The sequence below is a fragment of the Oreochromis aureus genome, linkage group 10 (assembly GCF_013358895.1).
Source record: "Oreochromis aureus strain Israel breed Guangdong linkage group 10, ZZ_aureus, whole genome shotgun sequence".
Taxonomy (NCBI): domain Eukaryota; kingdom Metazoa; phylum Chordata; class Actinopteri; order Cichliformes; family Cichlidae; genus Oreochromis; species Oreochromis aureus.
Genome location: NC_052951.1, coordinates 20,182,539 through 20,199,023, shown reverse-complemented (window position 1 = coordinate 20,199,023; position 16,485 = coordinate 20,182,539). Strand labels below are relative to the sequence as shown.

The window sequence follows — 16,485 nt, the reverse complement described above, 5'->3', positions numbered from 1 at the left end:
TGAACTTTTCCACATTTTGTCACATTACAGCCACAAACATGAATCAATTTTATTGGAATTCCACGTGAAAGACCAATACAAAGTGGTGTACACGTGAGAAGTGGAACGAAAATCATACATGATTCCAAACATTTTTACAAATAAATAACTGAAAAGTGGGGTGTGCATAATTATTCAGCCCCTGAGTCAATACTTTGTAGAACCACCTTTTGCTGCAATTACAGCTGCCAGTCTTTTTAGGGTATGTCTCTACCAGCTTTGCACATCTAGAGACTGAAATCCTTGCCCATTCTTCTTTGCAAAACAGCTGCAGCTCAGTCAGATTAGATGGACAGCGTTTGTGAACAGCAGTTTTCAGATCTTGCCACAGATTCTCGATTGGATTTAGATCTGGACTTTGACTGGGCCATTCTAACACATGGATATGTTTTGTTTTAAACCATTCCATTGTTGCCCTGGCTTTATGTTTAGGGTCGTTGTCCTGCTGGAAGGTGAACGTCCGCCCCAGTCTCAAGTCTTTGCAGACTCCAAGAGGTTTTCTTCCAAGATTGCCCTGTATTTGGCTCCATCCATCTTCCCATCAACTCTGACCAGCTTCCCTGTCTCTGCTGAAGAGAAGCACCCCAGAGCATGATGCTGCCACCACCATATTTGACAGTGGGGATGGTGTGTTCAGAGTGATGTGCAGTGTTAGTTTCCGCCACACATAGCGTTTTGCATTTTGGCCAAAAGTTCCATTTTGGTCTCATCTGACCAGAGCACCTTCTTCCACATGTTTGCTGTGTCCCCACATGGCTTGTGGCAAACTGCAAACGGGACTTCTTATGGTTTTCTGTTAACAATGGCTTTCTTCTCACCACTCTTCCATAAAGGCCAACTTTGTGCAGTGCACGACTAATAGTTGTCCTATGGACAGATTCCCCACCTGAGCTGTAGATCTCTGCAGCTCGTCCAGAGTCACCATGGGCCTCTTGGCTGCATTTCTGATCAGCGCTCTCCTTGTTCGGCCTGTGAGTTTAGGTGGGACGGCCTTGTCTTGGTAGGTTTACAGTTGTGCCATACTCCTTCCATTTCTGAATGATGGCTTGAACAGTGCTCCGTGGGATGTTCAAGGCTTGGGAAATCTTTTTGTAGCCTAAGCCTGCTTTAAATTTCTCAATAACTCAATCTCTGACCTGTCTGGTGTGTTCTTTGGGCTTCATGGTGTTGTTGCTCCCAATATTCTCTTAGACAACCTCTGAGGCCGTCACAGACCAGCTGTATTTGTACTGACATTAGATTACACACAGGTGCACTCTATTTAGTCATTAGCACTCATCAGGCAATGTCTATGGGCAACTGACTGCACTCAGACCAAAGGGGGCTGAATAATTACGCACACTCCACTTTTCAGTTATTTATTTGTAAAAAATGTTTGGAATCATGTATGATTTTCGTTCCACTTCTCACGTGTACACCACTTTGTATTGGTCTTTCATGTGGAATTCCAATAAAATTGATTCATGTTTGTGGCTGTAATGTGACAAAATGTGGAAAAGTTCAAGGGGGCCGAATACTTTTGCAAGCCACTGTAGGAGTGATAAATTGTCTTGCACTTTTTTTTAACCTGAGTATCAGTGAATGACCAAGAATTCTTGGCACATGTAGGGTCTGGCAGGCAAACCCTACAATTAGTTAAAAAAAAAAAAAAATTATAATCAAACCCTACACAGCAAAATAAACCTGCATCTTCAGATCTGGTCAGTATTCTGTTCATTGTGTGTAGGGCAGATATTTACTGAAAATAAATCTGAAATTGACCCAGATTCAGACTCTCATATGATTAAAAAACAACACCATAAAAAGCAACTACACAGCAAACCGTATTTATTTGATATAAACTGGTCATATTGAAAATATTGACAAGGTATCATATTTTGAAGCCTTTGATCAACACTCCATATATATTCAGCCACAGTTGATTCTAAATTTGAAATAAAGCATGCACAAAAAAGAGAAAAATAAACAGATATAAACCAGTACAAAGGGTATAAAGTCGTTATTACTTGCATTTCAAAAGCACAGAACGAGCATACAGGCATTATTATTATTAATATTATTTATAGTACATGATGCATCAGTTGTTTAACAAAATCTTATGTGAAAGAGTAATTTGAAAAAAAATTATGTTTTTTTAAACAAGTGTCCTGACTCATTAAAAATAACAACTGCTTTTACTGCTCGAACTGTTCTCACTTTATCTTCTGTCTGCAGTTAACCTTCTGTGCACTCAGTTAATATCCATGGGCTCAGGCTGCTCTCTCCGAGAGAAGAATTCAAAGAAAGCCTTCAAACTCTTGTCATCTACAGCCACTGAACTGTTCAATACATTTTTAAACCTTGTGAGATTTCTGCTGTCAACGAGCTTTTTCACACCAACCAAAAAGTCTTGTTGTCGAGCACATTTGCAACTGAGGTATTCTTTCAACACATCAAACTTTTCTCTCTCCACCATTTGAATAATGATGTGCTCAATGATGTCAGAAAAGGGATACCCAAACTCTATGACACTCTGGTTTTGACCCATCACACCAGGGTAGGCGTACCCTCCTGAATGCATTGCAACAACATCGCCGTCCTCGTTAAAGACAGGAGAGCCAGAGGAGCCATCAAATAAACAAGACTCGTAAGTCAGAAGGTGTTTGCGCTGTTGAAGATCACCTGCCACGTTTTCAAAGAACCTGCGAGTAATGAAGTGGAAAGGCTCTTTATTGTTACTGTAATGCCTTTCCACAACCTGATTCCGGTTCTCAGATGAAACAACCAAACAAGATTCAATCTTTTTCGTTCCACCAGCTGGATGTCCAACAATGCTAATGCCACCACTGTGACGAATGAATCCACAGTGTGTTAGGAGACCACCAGGCAATATCTGGACATCACTGAGCTTTAACAAAGCCCAGTCAGTCCCTGACACATCAGGTGAGTAATCATAACCAGAAACCTCTTCCACATCTATCAGGCCATCGTTCTGCTCCAGACTTTCATAAGAGAAAGTGACAGTGACCCGCTCATTAAGCCGGCCGTTATCATTACAGAAATCTTTAATAACATGGGCATTTGTGAGGACAAATCTGCTGAACACGAGGAAACCACTTCCTTGTGGTTTCCCATTTATTCTTACTTGACAAACAGAATGACTGAGCTCCATGAGTTTCCTCATCGTCTTCACTTCTCGGCACGACTGAGCATTGCTCCCAAACTCCAGACGCAAAAGATTCTGGGTGAAATTAAGATCATGAGTTTGTTTTTTGCTGCTTTTGATTGAGTCTTTAAATTCTGAAGACAAACAATTTTGCATCTGTTTTAAATAAATATTTAGACACAGATTTGGTTTCTTTTCTGCTACATTGTCGGTCTCTGATTCGACTGTGTTAGTCTGCTGTGAAAGCTCCTCATACCCACCAGAATCACCTGCCTGAGATTCACTCTGCAGCACGTAAGCGTCATCAAGACTGCCAGGCTGACTTTCTGGTGGATCAGACTTGTCGAGCAATTTGATCTTAAAAGTTTCATCATCAAGGTCGTCAACCAGATTGCACATCTCTGTGTTCACTTCAGTGTGCATGTTACAGAGCACGCAATTCTTTTTGAACATGGTATTGAGAAAACGACCATCTCTTCGTAGAGCTTGCTTCACTTTTTCCCCTTCATATGCGTAAACAGTAATTTCCTGCATGTCTTTTCTTAGTTCAGGATTTTTCAGGATTCTGACAACATTTTTACCTCCTCGTGCCATGACATGAAATATCACAAGCTTGCTAGATTGTCTCTTTTTGCAGGGATAACCAGAGCCGCTAACTGGTTTCTTTGGCTTCTCCTCAGCTTTCACAAACTTCAGAGTCAGACGTTCATTTTTAATTACTCTGCATGGAAAGTGTGAAGCTATCGCTTTCCCACTTCTTACAATAACAAGCTCTTTGCCCTTCTGCTTTTCTGCAGCTGCTTTGAACTTTGGACTTTTCTTCAGGCAGTCCTCAATACTTTGCGCTTGATTGCAGGTATGGGTATAGATGTTCTTCCTGTAACTCCACTCAAAAGAATGGGTCAGATGAGGCTCTTCTTCCTAGGAAGAACAAGCAATCAGGTCTCACTTACAGGGGAATCTTATTCTATTCAATTACTAACATGTTCTTAAGTCACTTTGCATTATTAACATTATCAACATTCCTAGCTAACAAAAAACAGGTACACCTATAACTCAGTTAAACTGCCTGAAAATATGTGGGTGTTTTATCCATTTCTTTTTATTGCCAACACAGAAAAGAAATAATGAATAAACCTTTACCTTTGCAGCAGGATTTAGATCAGGAGGTGGGATATTTTCCTTATCCTGGGAGCGTGTTGATTCCTTGAAGTAACAGAGAGGAACATTAACGCAGATGTAGTATACAGTTTTTAAAAGAAAATAATGTCCATTATAAGAGTTAGGTACTATTGGTAAACTGATATAATTACAAAGCATTGAGAGTCCATTTCACCTGCTTTGGTGTGCAGTGACTAGAGCACTGGAGAGGCAACGAGACAACTGCCAAAAATGGAATACTTTCCACGGACCATTGCTCATGACTAACCTTTATCTAGTTCTGATTTTTGCTATGGTCCTCATCACTGCTTGTACCATGAGACAATACCTGTAGTGACATTTAGGACACACAGGCAGTCAAGTTCCTCCAGGATGGAGCATCTACAGTATATGAGCAATGGCGTGTACTCAACACCTGTAAAACAGTTTTTCTGGGGGTGGTCTTGTTGCCACTCCAGCGCACCTGTTGTCCCTTATTGCACTAAAGCAAATTAAACTGATTCATAGTGACCTATGCTCCCTGCCTGGTTAAGTTTAACACATTTTGTACTACACTGTTGATTATCAAGTTTGAGGAGTGTATTGTATCTACACCATAACCTTACAAATCAAAACATCCCTGTACATAAATTCATTCATAACAACTTTAACTGCTTCATAATTACATGAGAAAATCAGCACCTTAAAATTGTCTCTTGGAGGGTTATTTCTGCTCGTCATCCTTCCTGTTGAATTTGACAAATAGGTACTGCAGTTTCTTACCTGAAGAAAAGTGATTTTTAATCAATTACACAACACATTTTACTGTGTGCATTAATGTCAATGTGATTTATTAAGATCAACTTCAATGCCAAAGGAAATGCATAGAAACACAAAAGCAGATAACCAATGCCAGTTGTAGATTACAGAAGTTTTAAAAATTGGGCTGCATTACATCACACATAATTCTTAAATGTGACAATATCTGAAGATAATCCAAAACAAAATTCCTTAAAATGCAACCCTAAAAACAAAAAAGCTAATTAAAGTTAAAAATAATTAATACAACTTTGGGCTAATAAAAACAAGCCAAGATAAAATGCAGAGACAATGCAGAAACAAGTATCTGCCAGTGTTATCCAGGAAGCCCAGGGGATTTAATTGAAGAAAAGTCTTAGCGGAAAAAAGGCGGCAAGGAGGGAAAATTGTCAATTTCAAAACTAAAAGAGATGGTGGAGCTAAAGCGACACCTAAGAAAATAAACATTATTAGTAATAAGTTATATTACTACTGCTCTTTGTTTTTGTAATAAAATCACACACCAAACACACTGTAAGGGGGATGAGCGCCCTGTCTGGGTCTCCTCTCTCCAACTGGCAGCAAGGGCGGTACTTAAACCAGAAAAAGAGCAAAAACACACTCAGGCCAAAGTCACAGTATCCCCGCTGAGGGCACACAGTCAAACTAGTGAAATCTGTCAGAGAATACGAGACAGGTGCATGTTTCTTCAAACTTTCATGTCTAAGGCATGCATATTAGATATTGGATGCTGTGTTTGTATTACAATAATTAAAGTATTCAATTCTGGGAAAAAAAAAAAAAAAACCCTGACAAAATTAAACATTTTTAGAGGATGAACGAAACAGCAAATCAGAAATTGATTTGTGCTCAAAAAAGAATTTAAGATTTAAAGAAAACATGCAGGAACATAGTCATGCACACTCTGCAGGATATTGCACGATTTCAGGGTGACTCCAACAGCAGTGCGACATCTGGCTGTAATGTTGACAGCAATTTGCTGTGAAAAGCACAAAGGTTAGCAGTAGTCGTGAAAGTGGGTAGTCTATCATGAGCAATACGTGGAGGTGAAGCAATAAAGATGATTCTGGTTGTAAATAAAACAGTTTTTTCAGGAAACAGTAGGTTGGCTGCCATTTAAACGTCCTCTCACTCACTCCTGTCTCTTGTGTAGCAGGACCTCCCACTTATTAAATGGCGTTTTTTCCGCCATTTCTTAACCGGACGGGTTAGAAAAGTGCCGATATTTGGCCGAGATGGCTTCCCATACCCACTTGCTAGCGTGCGCATGTTCACGTACTTTAGGAGTCCATACAAATTGACGAAAAGGAACCATTTAAGGTGTTTTTTATTTTGTTTATTTGAACACTTACCTAAAGCGCAAAAAACAACTGCCTGTAGCTTATCCAAACGCGGAGAAGTTTCGCGCCTTTTCCGTCTAATGCTTGCGTGGTTCCTGTTTCCTGCACAAACACGCAGATCGCCATCTAGTGTACCGGAGTGTGTAAGACAGACCAGACAAAGCTGCAGGATGAGATTCAAAGGCAAATTCTCCGTACATAGAAACACAGTAATAATATTAATAAAAAAGATCGGTTTTATGGTGCAGTTCCTCTTCCAGTGTCCTCTTTGTAGCAGGTGTCCACTTGTTGGAGGCTGGTGGGCTCCTTGAGCTTCTTCTCGTTTGGAATCCTCACCATGATATTTGCTGATGATGCACAATGCCCTGGTTTGGTGGTGTTCCCCATGTTGCTGGAGCTGGTGGGCATGGCTGTTGTTGCTGCTATTGTATCTCTATCTTCAAATTCACAGGTGTTAGCAATATTTGTCCAGGCCTCGCCTTTGTGTTGGTTGCCTCCGTGTTCTTCTCTGCCACCTGCTGTTTCACAATTTCTTCTGTTAATTTTTCCATTTCTTTGCAATGTTTATCCTGTTTTTGACACATCTCCAGTCTTTGGGCTTCTTCTTCTTCCAACAGTTGTCTCAATGGGTCCATTTCCCTTTGTTTAACTATTATAAGCTCCTGGAGGCGCTTTAATGTAGTTTCCGCATTCTTTATCATTGGTTGAGTTGAGTTCATAAATAGGAAGGGATGTAGAAGTGGAAACATAGGTATGGACTCTGCAGCCACTGGTCCAGTCTCAGGTTCTTCAACACTCTGGCTTTGTGTTAAATGATTCTGCCTCTTCCCTTTAACCATCATTTAACACATTGTGGTTATTTTGACCAGAAGATCTTTTTGTTATCCATATCAGCCTTCCTTGGACTGATACAGATAAACATAAATCCCAACAGTACACATCCAGTATGGGTCCCCAGGCTATGCTACCTTGAAATATGAGTGAGAACCACAATGGCCTCAGTTATATGTAAATGGAAAGTTATCCTGGGTATGCTGAACTTTGGTGTAGGGCCCCTTTTTTCAATTGCTGTGTTGCTGTTATACTTATTAAGTACCTGGTGAAGGTAGGAAACCAAAACAAAGTGACGGCACATCTAACAGCTTCAAATGATGTCCCAGCAACTGGTCATGCTTGTAAATGTAACCACATGAGACTCTGTTAAATAAAGAATTTTTATATATGAAAATGACAATCATGACTAAAAGTAAAGGACTCTTTCAACTACCCAACTCTGTACTCAAAGTTCTCAAAGTTCTCAAAGCTCTTAAAATTAATTAAATTCCCAAATTAACTGCAAATGCTGCATGTAAAAAATCTCTAACAAAACATTGTTATTTAGCATCTAATTCTATAGTTTATGTAGATAGGCTAATTTGTAATAATTTACCAGAAAAAATAATATGATTCCTTTGTAAAAATGAAATATAAGCTATAACATAAATTTACATACATGCACTTAGATTGACTTGGGTTTCTTGTTTCCTCAAAAAGAAGCTTTGCATTGATTTTTGCTGATAGTTGATCCATGATAATGCATCTGGGAAAGATATCAGGTTTGAGAGTTTGCTTGGAAAGGACCATAGAAAGGACTGAAGATGGCATAGGTTGTCAACCTTAGTGGCATGAGCACTAAAACTGCTGCAATGATGAAGAGAATTCCAGAAACAAAATTCACTTTGCTCTTTTTCCTTTCATGTGCACAAAATTTGTGCGCTTGCTCCCAACCACACCAAGCAGAATCCCAAGCAACTCAACATGATGGCAATGATGATGAACACTCTGGCAGCCTGCAGATCATGAGGTAAGGTCAGCAGAAATTGTAGGTGTTGCATTCCATGTGTCCAGTTCTCTGTAACATGCAGTCCTCCCACAGACCCTCCCACAGCACATGAGAAATGGTGTTGTTGGCATCAACGAAAACTCTGATAATCCACATTGGGAGAACAGAACACAGATGATGATTATGCCTAAAAAGCCAGTGGTGGCTAAGAGTTAACCCAGAATATATCTACAACAGGCCAACATGATGAATCATGTTGATCTCTTGAAGGAGGAAATGGTGCTCTTGAGAGCTGCTGTAATTTGTCTGTAAGAGATGATTTCAACAAGTATTTTTCATTACCCTCGCAGAGTCGACTGTGGCTTCCTCAATGACAGAGGAGGAGTATTCTAGCGTGAGCTGAAACAAGTTTGTCAAGAAATCTCACTCAATCGGCTTTTTTCAAAACATCTGTGAGAAGGACGGCTGAGATAGAACATAAAAAATTCAAATAATGACATACCATTTTATACTGTTATTGCTTGGATGTGATACTAAGTATGAAAACAGAGAGACTGAATGATGAATATTGAAACAGTCTGGCTGTGAAAGTACTGGATGAAAAAAAGTTGTTTCAGTATCAACCCTTTATTTATTCAGAATGTTGGGACTAAATACAAATTGAATCCCTAAGTTGTTTTCAGTGTAAATTATCAGCCATCAGCATCATTGAAATATGAAACACGTGACTTTCAGTGTGACCTGATGAGCAATTGATACTTCTGGGTTAATGACTTGTGGGAGTTTGAATGCCTACGAGGAACCTCTCAGCAATAAAACTCCCTATTCTCCTCAGTGAGTTGGTGAAATAGGAGTGAGGAGTCAATAGGAGTCAATTATCTTGCAGTTCCAGAGGACCTTTTTCATTTTTATTTTAACATCGGTATCAGTGAATACCCATCAATTCCTGTTCAACACATGCAGGGTCTGGGAGGCCAACCCTACAACCCTAGTTAAAAAAATCAAACAATCAAAACCTACAGTAAATCTGAATCTTTAGATCTGGTCAGTATTCTATTCATTGCATGTAGGTCAGATATTTACTGAAAATAAATCTGAGAAATGCTGAAAGTGACCCAGATTCATTCAAAATCTATACTTTCAGTATAAAATGATCATATTGAATATATTGACAAGGTATCATATTTTGAAACCTTTGATCAACACTCCATATGTACTCAGCCTAAATTAATTTTAAAAGTGAAATAATGCATTTAAATTGAAACACAAAAGTAGAACAGGTAAAAAAATGAAACCTGTTGAAATTTGAGGGTTGTTTGAGGGTTTTAACATTTACTTAAACTACTGTAAATGTCACAAAAAAAGGAGAAAACCTCAACATGATATTTATCACGTCTATACAATTTGAGCCCTTTAATAGCTGAGCAAAATCTCTTGGTTTCTTCATACTTAACTGGACGTTGAACTTTAACAGCACAGAATCAGGATACATTTATTATTATTATTACAATTATTTATAGTACATGATGCAGCAGTTGTTTAGGAATAATGTGTGAATAAGGCAAAAACAATTTCAGCTTTTTTTGAACAAGTGTCCTGACCTTATAAAAAATCACAACTGGTCAAACTGTTCTCACTTTATCTTCTTTCTGCAGTTAACCTTCTGTGAACTTGGTTAATATCCATGGGCTCAATCTCCTCTTTCCCAGGGAAGAATTCAAAGAAAGTCTTTAAACTCTCGTCGTCTACAGCCACTGAATTATTTACTATATTTTTAAACTTTGTGAGATTTCTGCCCTCAACAATCTTCTTCACACCAACCAAAAAGTCTTGCTGTCGAGTGCATTTGCAGGCGAGGTATTCCTTCAAGAGACCAAACTTTTCGCTCTCAAACCTCTGAATAATGATGCGTTCAATTATATCAGAAAAAGGATGCCCAAACTCTATAACACTCTGGTTTTGACCCCTTGTTTCATTGTATAAATAGCCTCCTGTATGCATTGCAACAGCATTGCCATACTCTTTAAAGACAGGTAAATAAAAAACACTATGCACACACATGAATTTCTGTATCGTTGTTGGTATGAAGACTGTTCATGCTGTGGTGATCGATTAGGAAAGGCTTTGTTCAATAAAGCTCAGAAAGCAGTTTGGTTTCAATGATAAATGTATTTTTGATTCACAAATTACATGAGTCAAGAAGTCAACACGGTAATGATGGGATTTCCGGCTCTTTTTAGAGAACCGGCTCTTTCAGCTCCCAACTGGCTCTTCAGGTTGTTTAAAAATGTAATAAATAAATCATATAATACAAAAACCAACTATTTACATTTAAACTTTACATTTACATACAATCTCAGCTTTTTCCTTTTAAACAAATTTAAAGTGAAACAACACAAAACACTGATAACCACAACACAGTTAAATATAAATTAAAATATGAAAACAAAAAGAAGATGCACATTCTCTGTCATATAGGCCTGCATGAATAAACTTTCTGAATCCTTTATCATCTGCAACTGAATATAGTTGTGGATGATTACTATACCTTTCTAATGTGACGTTGTTGTCCCTGGCTCGCTTTCTCTCTCTCTCCCTCCCGCTCTGTTCCTGTGCTATACTGCGAGTGTAACTACCGCCCCTCCCCCCTCTTCCCAGCGCAAAGCACAAGGCTCGTGCAGAGTGAAGCGGAAAAAACGTGCGAGAGAGAGGGTGAGAGAAGGAAAAAAAAAAAACCCCACGGCTCGCGATAAGGAGCCGGCTTGCGTCGTTCACTTCAAAGTCGGCTCTAAGAGCCGTTTTGTTCACAACCGACACATCACTACAACACGGAAAAACCTTTTTTTTCTACACCAGCGGTCCCCAAACTCCGGGCCAGGGACCAGTATCGGTCCGTGAGTCGTTTGGTGCTGGGCCATGAGAGTTGAGGCTTGGGTGTGAAATTTATGGTTTTCAGGGTTTTTATTGTTTGCCTGGGTCTTCGTAGTTGTGTGTCTCAATTTGAAAGAAATATTTACATGTTACCATAGCCCCCAGAAAGCATTAAGAGGCAGAGAGGACAACGTTACTCTCAGTGTTGTCAAAGCATTTTCAGGAGGACGCTGCTAATAAAGTTACACAATTACACAGTGAATTCGTATTTATTATTATATTTGCAAAATACCACAGTTTTTGTCTTGGTCGTATTATTCTATTTTGTTGTATTTATCTGTGACACCTTAGAGGCGAGTCCGTGAAAATATTGTCTGAGATTAAACCGGTCTGTGGCGCAAAAAAAGGTTGGGGACCGCTGTTCTACACCATCTGCAATTCAATGTCCTTGATGATGCTAGACAAAAGATAACCGAAATCCATGAGGCTCTGAGGCTGACCCTTAGCATCATGGTAAAAGTATCCTTTTGAATGCATTGCAACAAGATTACCTTCCTCGTTAAACACAGGAGAACCAGAAGAGCCCTGATGAGATTTAGATTTGTATGCCAGTATGTCATTGAGTTCTGGAATTTCTTTTACCACGCGATTAACGTAATCATCATTGGAACCTGGATTTTTCCTCCAATTCTCCTCCACAACCTGTCTGCGGTTCTCAGGACAAACAACTGAACAAAAATCTACTTGTTTTCCTTCGCAATTAGGATGTCCAATAATGAAGATGTTAGAACATTCAGTGTCAGAAACTGACTTAACGTGTGGTAAAAGACCATTGGGCAATGGCATACTGTCATTGACCTTTAACAAAGCCCAGTCACGCTTATTATTAAAACCATAGCAAACAACGTCTTCTACAGCTACACAATCCCACATAAATTCTTTAATTTCATATGAAAAAGTAACAGTGATGTTATTAGTAAGCTGATCAGTCTTAAAATTATAAGCAGATTTAATAACATGAGCGTTTGTAAGGACAAAATTATCATACAGGAGAAAACCACTTCCACGTGGTTTCCCACCTATTCTCACTAGACAAACAGATTTACTGAGAAGCAAGAATGTATTGGTATGTATTTCATATGGCGATATATTATATATGAACAATTTACGATTATAGCCAAAAACATTGCCCAATGTGTCACATATGCCACGTGAGACACACTTGGCATATGTGACACAGCACTCTTCAGTAGAGTTGCAGCTGCTGGTAGGCATTATATCACGTCGACTGCACCAATCCCAAAGCTCCTGGGAATAAAAAATAAACAAGAAGAAAAAAAAGAATTATATTTAAGTTATTCCTAGACTCAAAAAAATGAAACTGGGTGGTTGCTACATGCACAAGATCCAAACTTGTAATTTGAACTAAATACTTCCATGTTTCTATGGTGAATGTACATAAATCCTGTAGCATCTGCATGAAATTCAGCAACTTAATTTGTTTTTGTAGAGATGACATGATACAATCTAGTCAGGCAACTGACCACTCTTACTAGATTGTATCATGTAGTTCAAATTACAAGTTTGGATCTTGTGCATGTAGCAACCACCCAATTTCATTTTTTAAGTGTAATTAAAACATATTCACAGTGATAATAAACATGTTAAAGAGCTATGTGATTTTGCCAATTTTATATATAGTGCTGTGAAAAAGTATCTGCCCCTTTTTTTTCTTTGTTTTGTTTAATTGACACTAACATGTTTCAGATCATCAAAAAAATTTTAATATTAGAAAAATAATAGACAAATAAATGCAAAAAGCAGTTTTTAAATTATTTATTTCTTTCAGTTCATTTCTCACTCACCAGTAAGGTAATCAGCACCTTAAGTCCAGCGGCTTGGATGCCAGTTTTGGGGGCCATTGTACCTGCAGGAGAAAGGTGAACCAATGAATCAATAACTTCCAATTACTAACATTACCAGTGTACCCAGTGTACTGTGTCTGTTAATATCAATAGAACATTCAATATGATTACTTTGACTGCACCAAAATCATGAAAACACATGATTTTGGTGCATCTATATCTAATGCAGGTCTCAGAATAACTGAGTTTTCTACAAAGCTTGTTTTTTCCAGAAAACTAAAACTAAGTGGAAAATAAACTGCTTAATATTTCACTCTTCCTACCACGATTTGAGGACTCTCCACGGCCATTAGGAATACGCAGACTCTCTTCACAAGATGCACCTTCGTTCATTTCAAGGATTACGGAAGGCACCACACCCCCTAAGCCTTGTCGCGGTGCCTCTTTTCCAGTCTGTGAAATTAATGCACAACTAGTTCAGAAATTAAGATAATGTCGTTAAGGTATATAAATGATTTATTCATTATTAATATCCTATAATGTGTTGTTATAGGAGAAAATCAACACCTTAAGTCCAACAGCTACGACGCCAGCTTTGCGTGCCATCATATCTACAGGAAAAAGGTGAACAAATTAATCATTCATTTCCAATTACTAACACTACACTGTTGATATCAAAAGAACATTCAATATGATTCATTTTACAGCATCAAAATCAGTGCAACTATACTCAATAGATAAAAAAACAAATACACAACAAAAGATCGACAAAGTAATCATTTATTTCAAATTACCTTCACTGACTGTCAAACTGTTAAAAGAATAAGATAAACAATGCAGAACCTCCATTTTGTAGCCAAACTATTTGTAAACCAAGACGTCAAGATTGTTGACGTCTTGGTTTACAAAACATTTTGGCATTGTTGATAAATGAGTTGGTCTGTGTACATTTACACATTTATTTCCATTTCTTTTGTTTTTTCTTAGGAACAAAAGTTGCATCTGCCTACGCATACCTGAAACTAACTAATTATTGACCATGGGCCCGACGTCATGCGCTTTACGAGAATATTTGGTCTATTAATAACTCCCACGAAGATGTGTGTTAGCTCTCCTGCATGCAGTAATTAAAAGCTTGGCCACAGCTGATTGCATTGCAGACTTTATTAACAGAAAATTCCACCACAGTTGATACCCTTCTTGATAGGTGGATACAAGCACTAACCCTGCGGTGTAAAGGTGCTCTGGATACCTGTTTTTGTCATGTGCTTGGATTGCACTTTGTAAGGCCTCTACCCTAAGACCTGTCCAACTTGGGTGTCCCACCTGAAGGCTAAGCTTCTGCTGGTCTAGCTCTTAGGGTCACTGAGGCACCCAACCCCCTGACCATGTCAAGGTGACAATCTCTCATGAGGAAAAATGAAAAATGAATTGCTGTTTCCCTTTCCAAAAACTCTTAACAAATTCATCCATACCCAAGTTATTTGTTATGGATTTCTCATGGGCCAAGATCACCAAATTTCTCTTTCTTTTTTGTAACATGGTGCGACGACAAGGTGTTAGGACCTATCACACATCATTAACTTTCCCTTTGTGAGCTGCTGGAAGCTGGGGTGGAAAGTGAACAAGCTTTACTAAAATCACTGTGATTACATCAGTAAATTGAAATGGCAAAACTTTTGACTGCAGAGTTGAGATGGATGGGTGGATTTAACTAATTCAGGAAAATCCATTGCACATGTCAAACTGGTATGGCTGAATGCCTTATTACTCCCATAAACTAGAGGTGTTTGCAAATGAGAAGTTTATATTAACTCAAAGATTCTGTTTTTCTGGCAGCGCAGAGGCAGTGGCAAAGCCAGGAGTTAAACAGAATATGGAACCAGACCACCACAGAACCACACTGATTTCATCTTTTAACACAGATTTACAGACTTTTCAGAGTCAAGCTACCCCAGAGGAGAAGCCCTGATGCATTGACTCATGGGAGGACCTTGTGTCAAAAGGAGGGATGGTACAACAAATACAGCTTACACAAAAAAGGGATTCCAGATTTACTCTAAAAGTTTTTGCATTTTTTCTATGATTTGTGTAACTAACAATCCATGCACAGGTATTAAAACTCTACAGGTAGCACATCCCTGCCAAGATAAGTCCTTTGATAATCTAAAAATAAAGTTAATTGAACACAACGTAAAAACTGAAGGTAAAAATGTTACTTGATGATTGTTGATATGTTTTCCAAATGGTTAGATTTTTTTTCCTTCTAGTAAAGGAGGTGCCCCAAAGGGGGAACTCCAGACTGAGGCCGGATGAGAAGTTTTTTTTTTCTTTGTTTCCTTTTATGTTATAACTGTCATCCTTTGAACAAAGGGTGGAGACTAAGATAAAGAGGAGAGGATAGTGAGAGTGAGGATGACCATAAAGTGTGAATTTGTTTTTTCCTTCTGACTGTAGGAAGGATACACATTGTGAGATCCTTTGAGGGTGCAATTGTGTTGATGTTATGTTCAGCAGTTGGAAAAGAAATCTCCATGTGTTTTTATGTGATACTTGATTAATTAATTATTCTTAATTCTTCACTGATGAATCAAAGGATGGAATTGTACTGGCACATTTCTTTATTCTTTGTATTGATCACATATTTTAACCATATCACTTTATTATAGCAAGATCCCTCCTGTAACCAGTTGTATAGATGCATGTAGAATATTATCACAAGTGGGCCCCATGTTAATTGCACGTTCACAGAGAGCCCATTGTAAAGTGGAAGACATCCAGGCACCCTGCTCAAGGGAGGTGACCGGTGGTCATGGGAGGGGGTCAAGGATGAGCTGGACAGAATGCATAGGGACATATGATGTGCTGTCGAATGGTCTTTGTTTGAGAGTGTCTGTGTGAGTATATAAGATGAGCAACCCCACCCAAATTTCAGAGATCACCCTAGTGTTTGGCTGGGATGTTTCTCTCCACATTGCAATGTGTTTATTAAACTGAATTCAAAAGATGCTCACGGGGGTGTTTGCAGGTTATTTAAAATGTCCACAACAGCAGACAGAACACACAGCTTGGTGAGGGTACAATGCAACACTGACAGAGAGAAACACAGGGCTTAAATACACTGAGGGAAACTGAGGGCATGAGACATAGGAGGGAAACATAGCTGGGAGAAATTAGACCTAACGAAACAAGGGAAGCAAAACTATAGACACTGACATGAGACAAACTTTCAAAGTAAAACAGGAAACACGCGACAGGGACAGAAACTATGACATCACAGACATGGGAACAGCGGGAAAACAGAGACATGGAACCAGGGCAGGCACACAGACTAGACACAGAACAGAGAAACTGTCAAGGGATTTCAGGATTTTAGGAGTTTTATTATGTTATGCTTAAAAGTACATTTCATTATCTAGATGTTTGCTCTTTCAGTATTCAGCT

The 16,485-nt window shown here is 38.8% G+C and overlaps 1 protein-coding gene across 2 annotated transcripts; it reads right to left on the bottom strand.

The window, feature by feature from the left end:
* Nucleotides 1-1,849: 1,849 nt before the first annotated feature.
* Nucleotides 1,850-10,876, bottom strand: LOC116317301 (serine protease FAM111A-like). 2 transcript variants are annotated; one of them, XM_039617976.1, is made up of 6 exons: nt 10,854-10,876; nt 6,496-6,609; nt 5,647-5,715; nt 5,027-5,107; nt 4,328-4,390; nt 1,850-4,105 (listed from the first exon to the last, which is right to left on the bottom strand). In XM_039617976.1, the coding sequence occupies exons 4-6, from the start codon at nt 5,063-5,065 to the stop codon at nt 2,270-2,272; spliced, it is 1,938 nt and encodes a 645-aa protein (XP_039473910.1). In that variant the 5' UTR covers nt 5,066-5,107; nt 5,647-5,715; nt 6,496-6,609; nt 10,854-10,876; the 3' UTR covers nt 1,850-2,269. The 2 variants fall into 2 exon arrangements, with proteins under 2 accessions (XP_039473910.1, XP_039473911.1); XM_039617977.1 differs by lacking the exon at nt 5,647-5,715.
* Nucleotides 10,877-16,485: the final 5,609 nt, after the last annotated feature.

Bases quoted from the DNA above. Each gene is read 5' to 3' on its own strand.
- LOC116317301 (XM_039617976.1), bottom strand. From the start codon at position 5,065: ATGACGAGCAGAAATAACCCTCCAAGAGACAATTTTAAG. The intron at 4,391-5,026 runs GTGCTGATTTTC...TGTTACTTCAAG, and splicing joins CTCCAAGAGACAATTTTAAG to GAATCAACACGCTCCCAGGA. The intron at 4,106-4,327 runs GTAAAGGTTTAT...TGTTCTTCCTAG, and splicing joins ATCTAAATCCTGCTGCAAAG to GAAGAAGAGCCTCATCTGAC.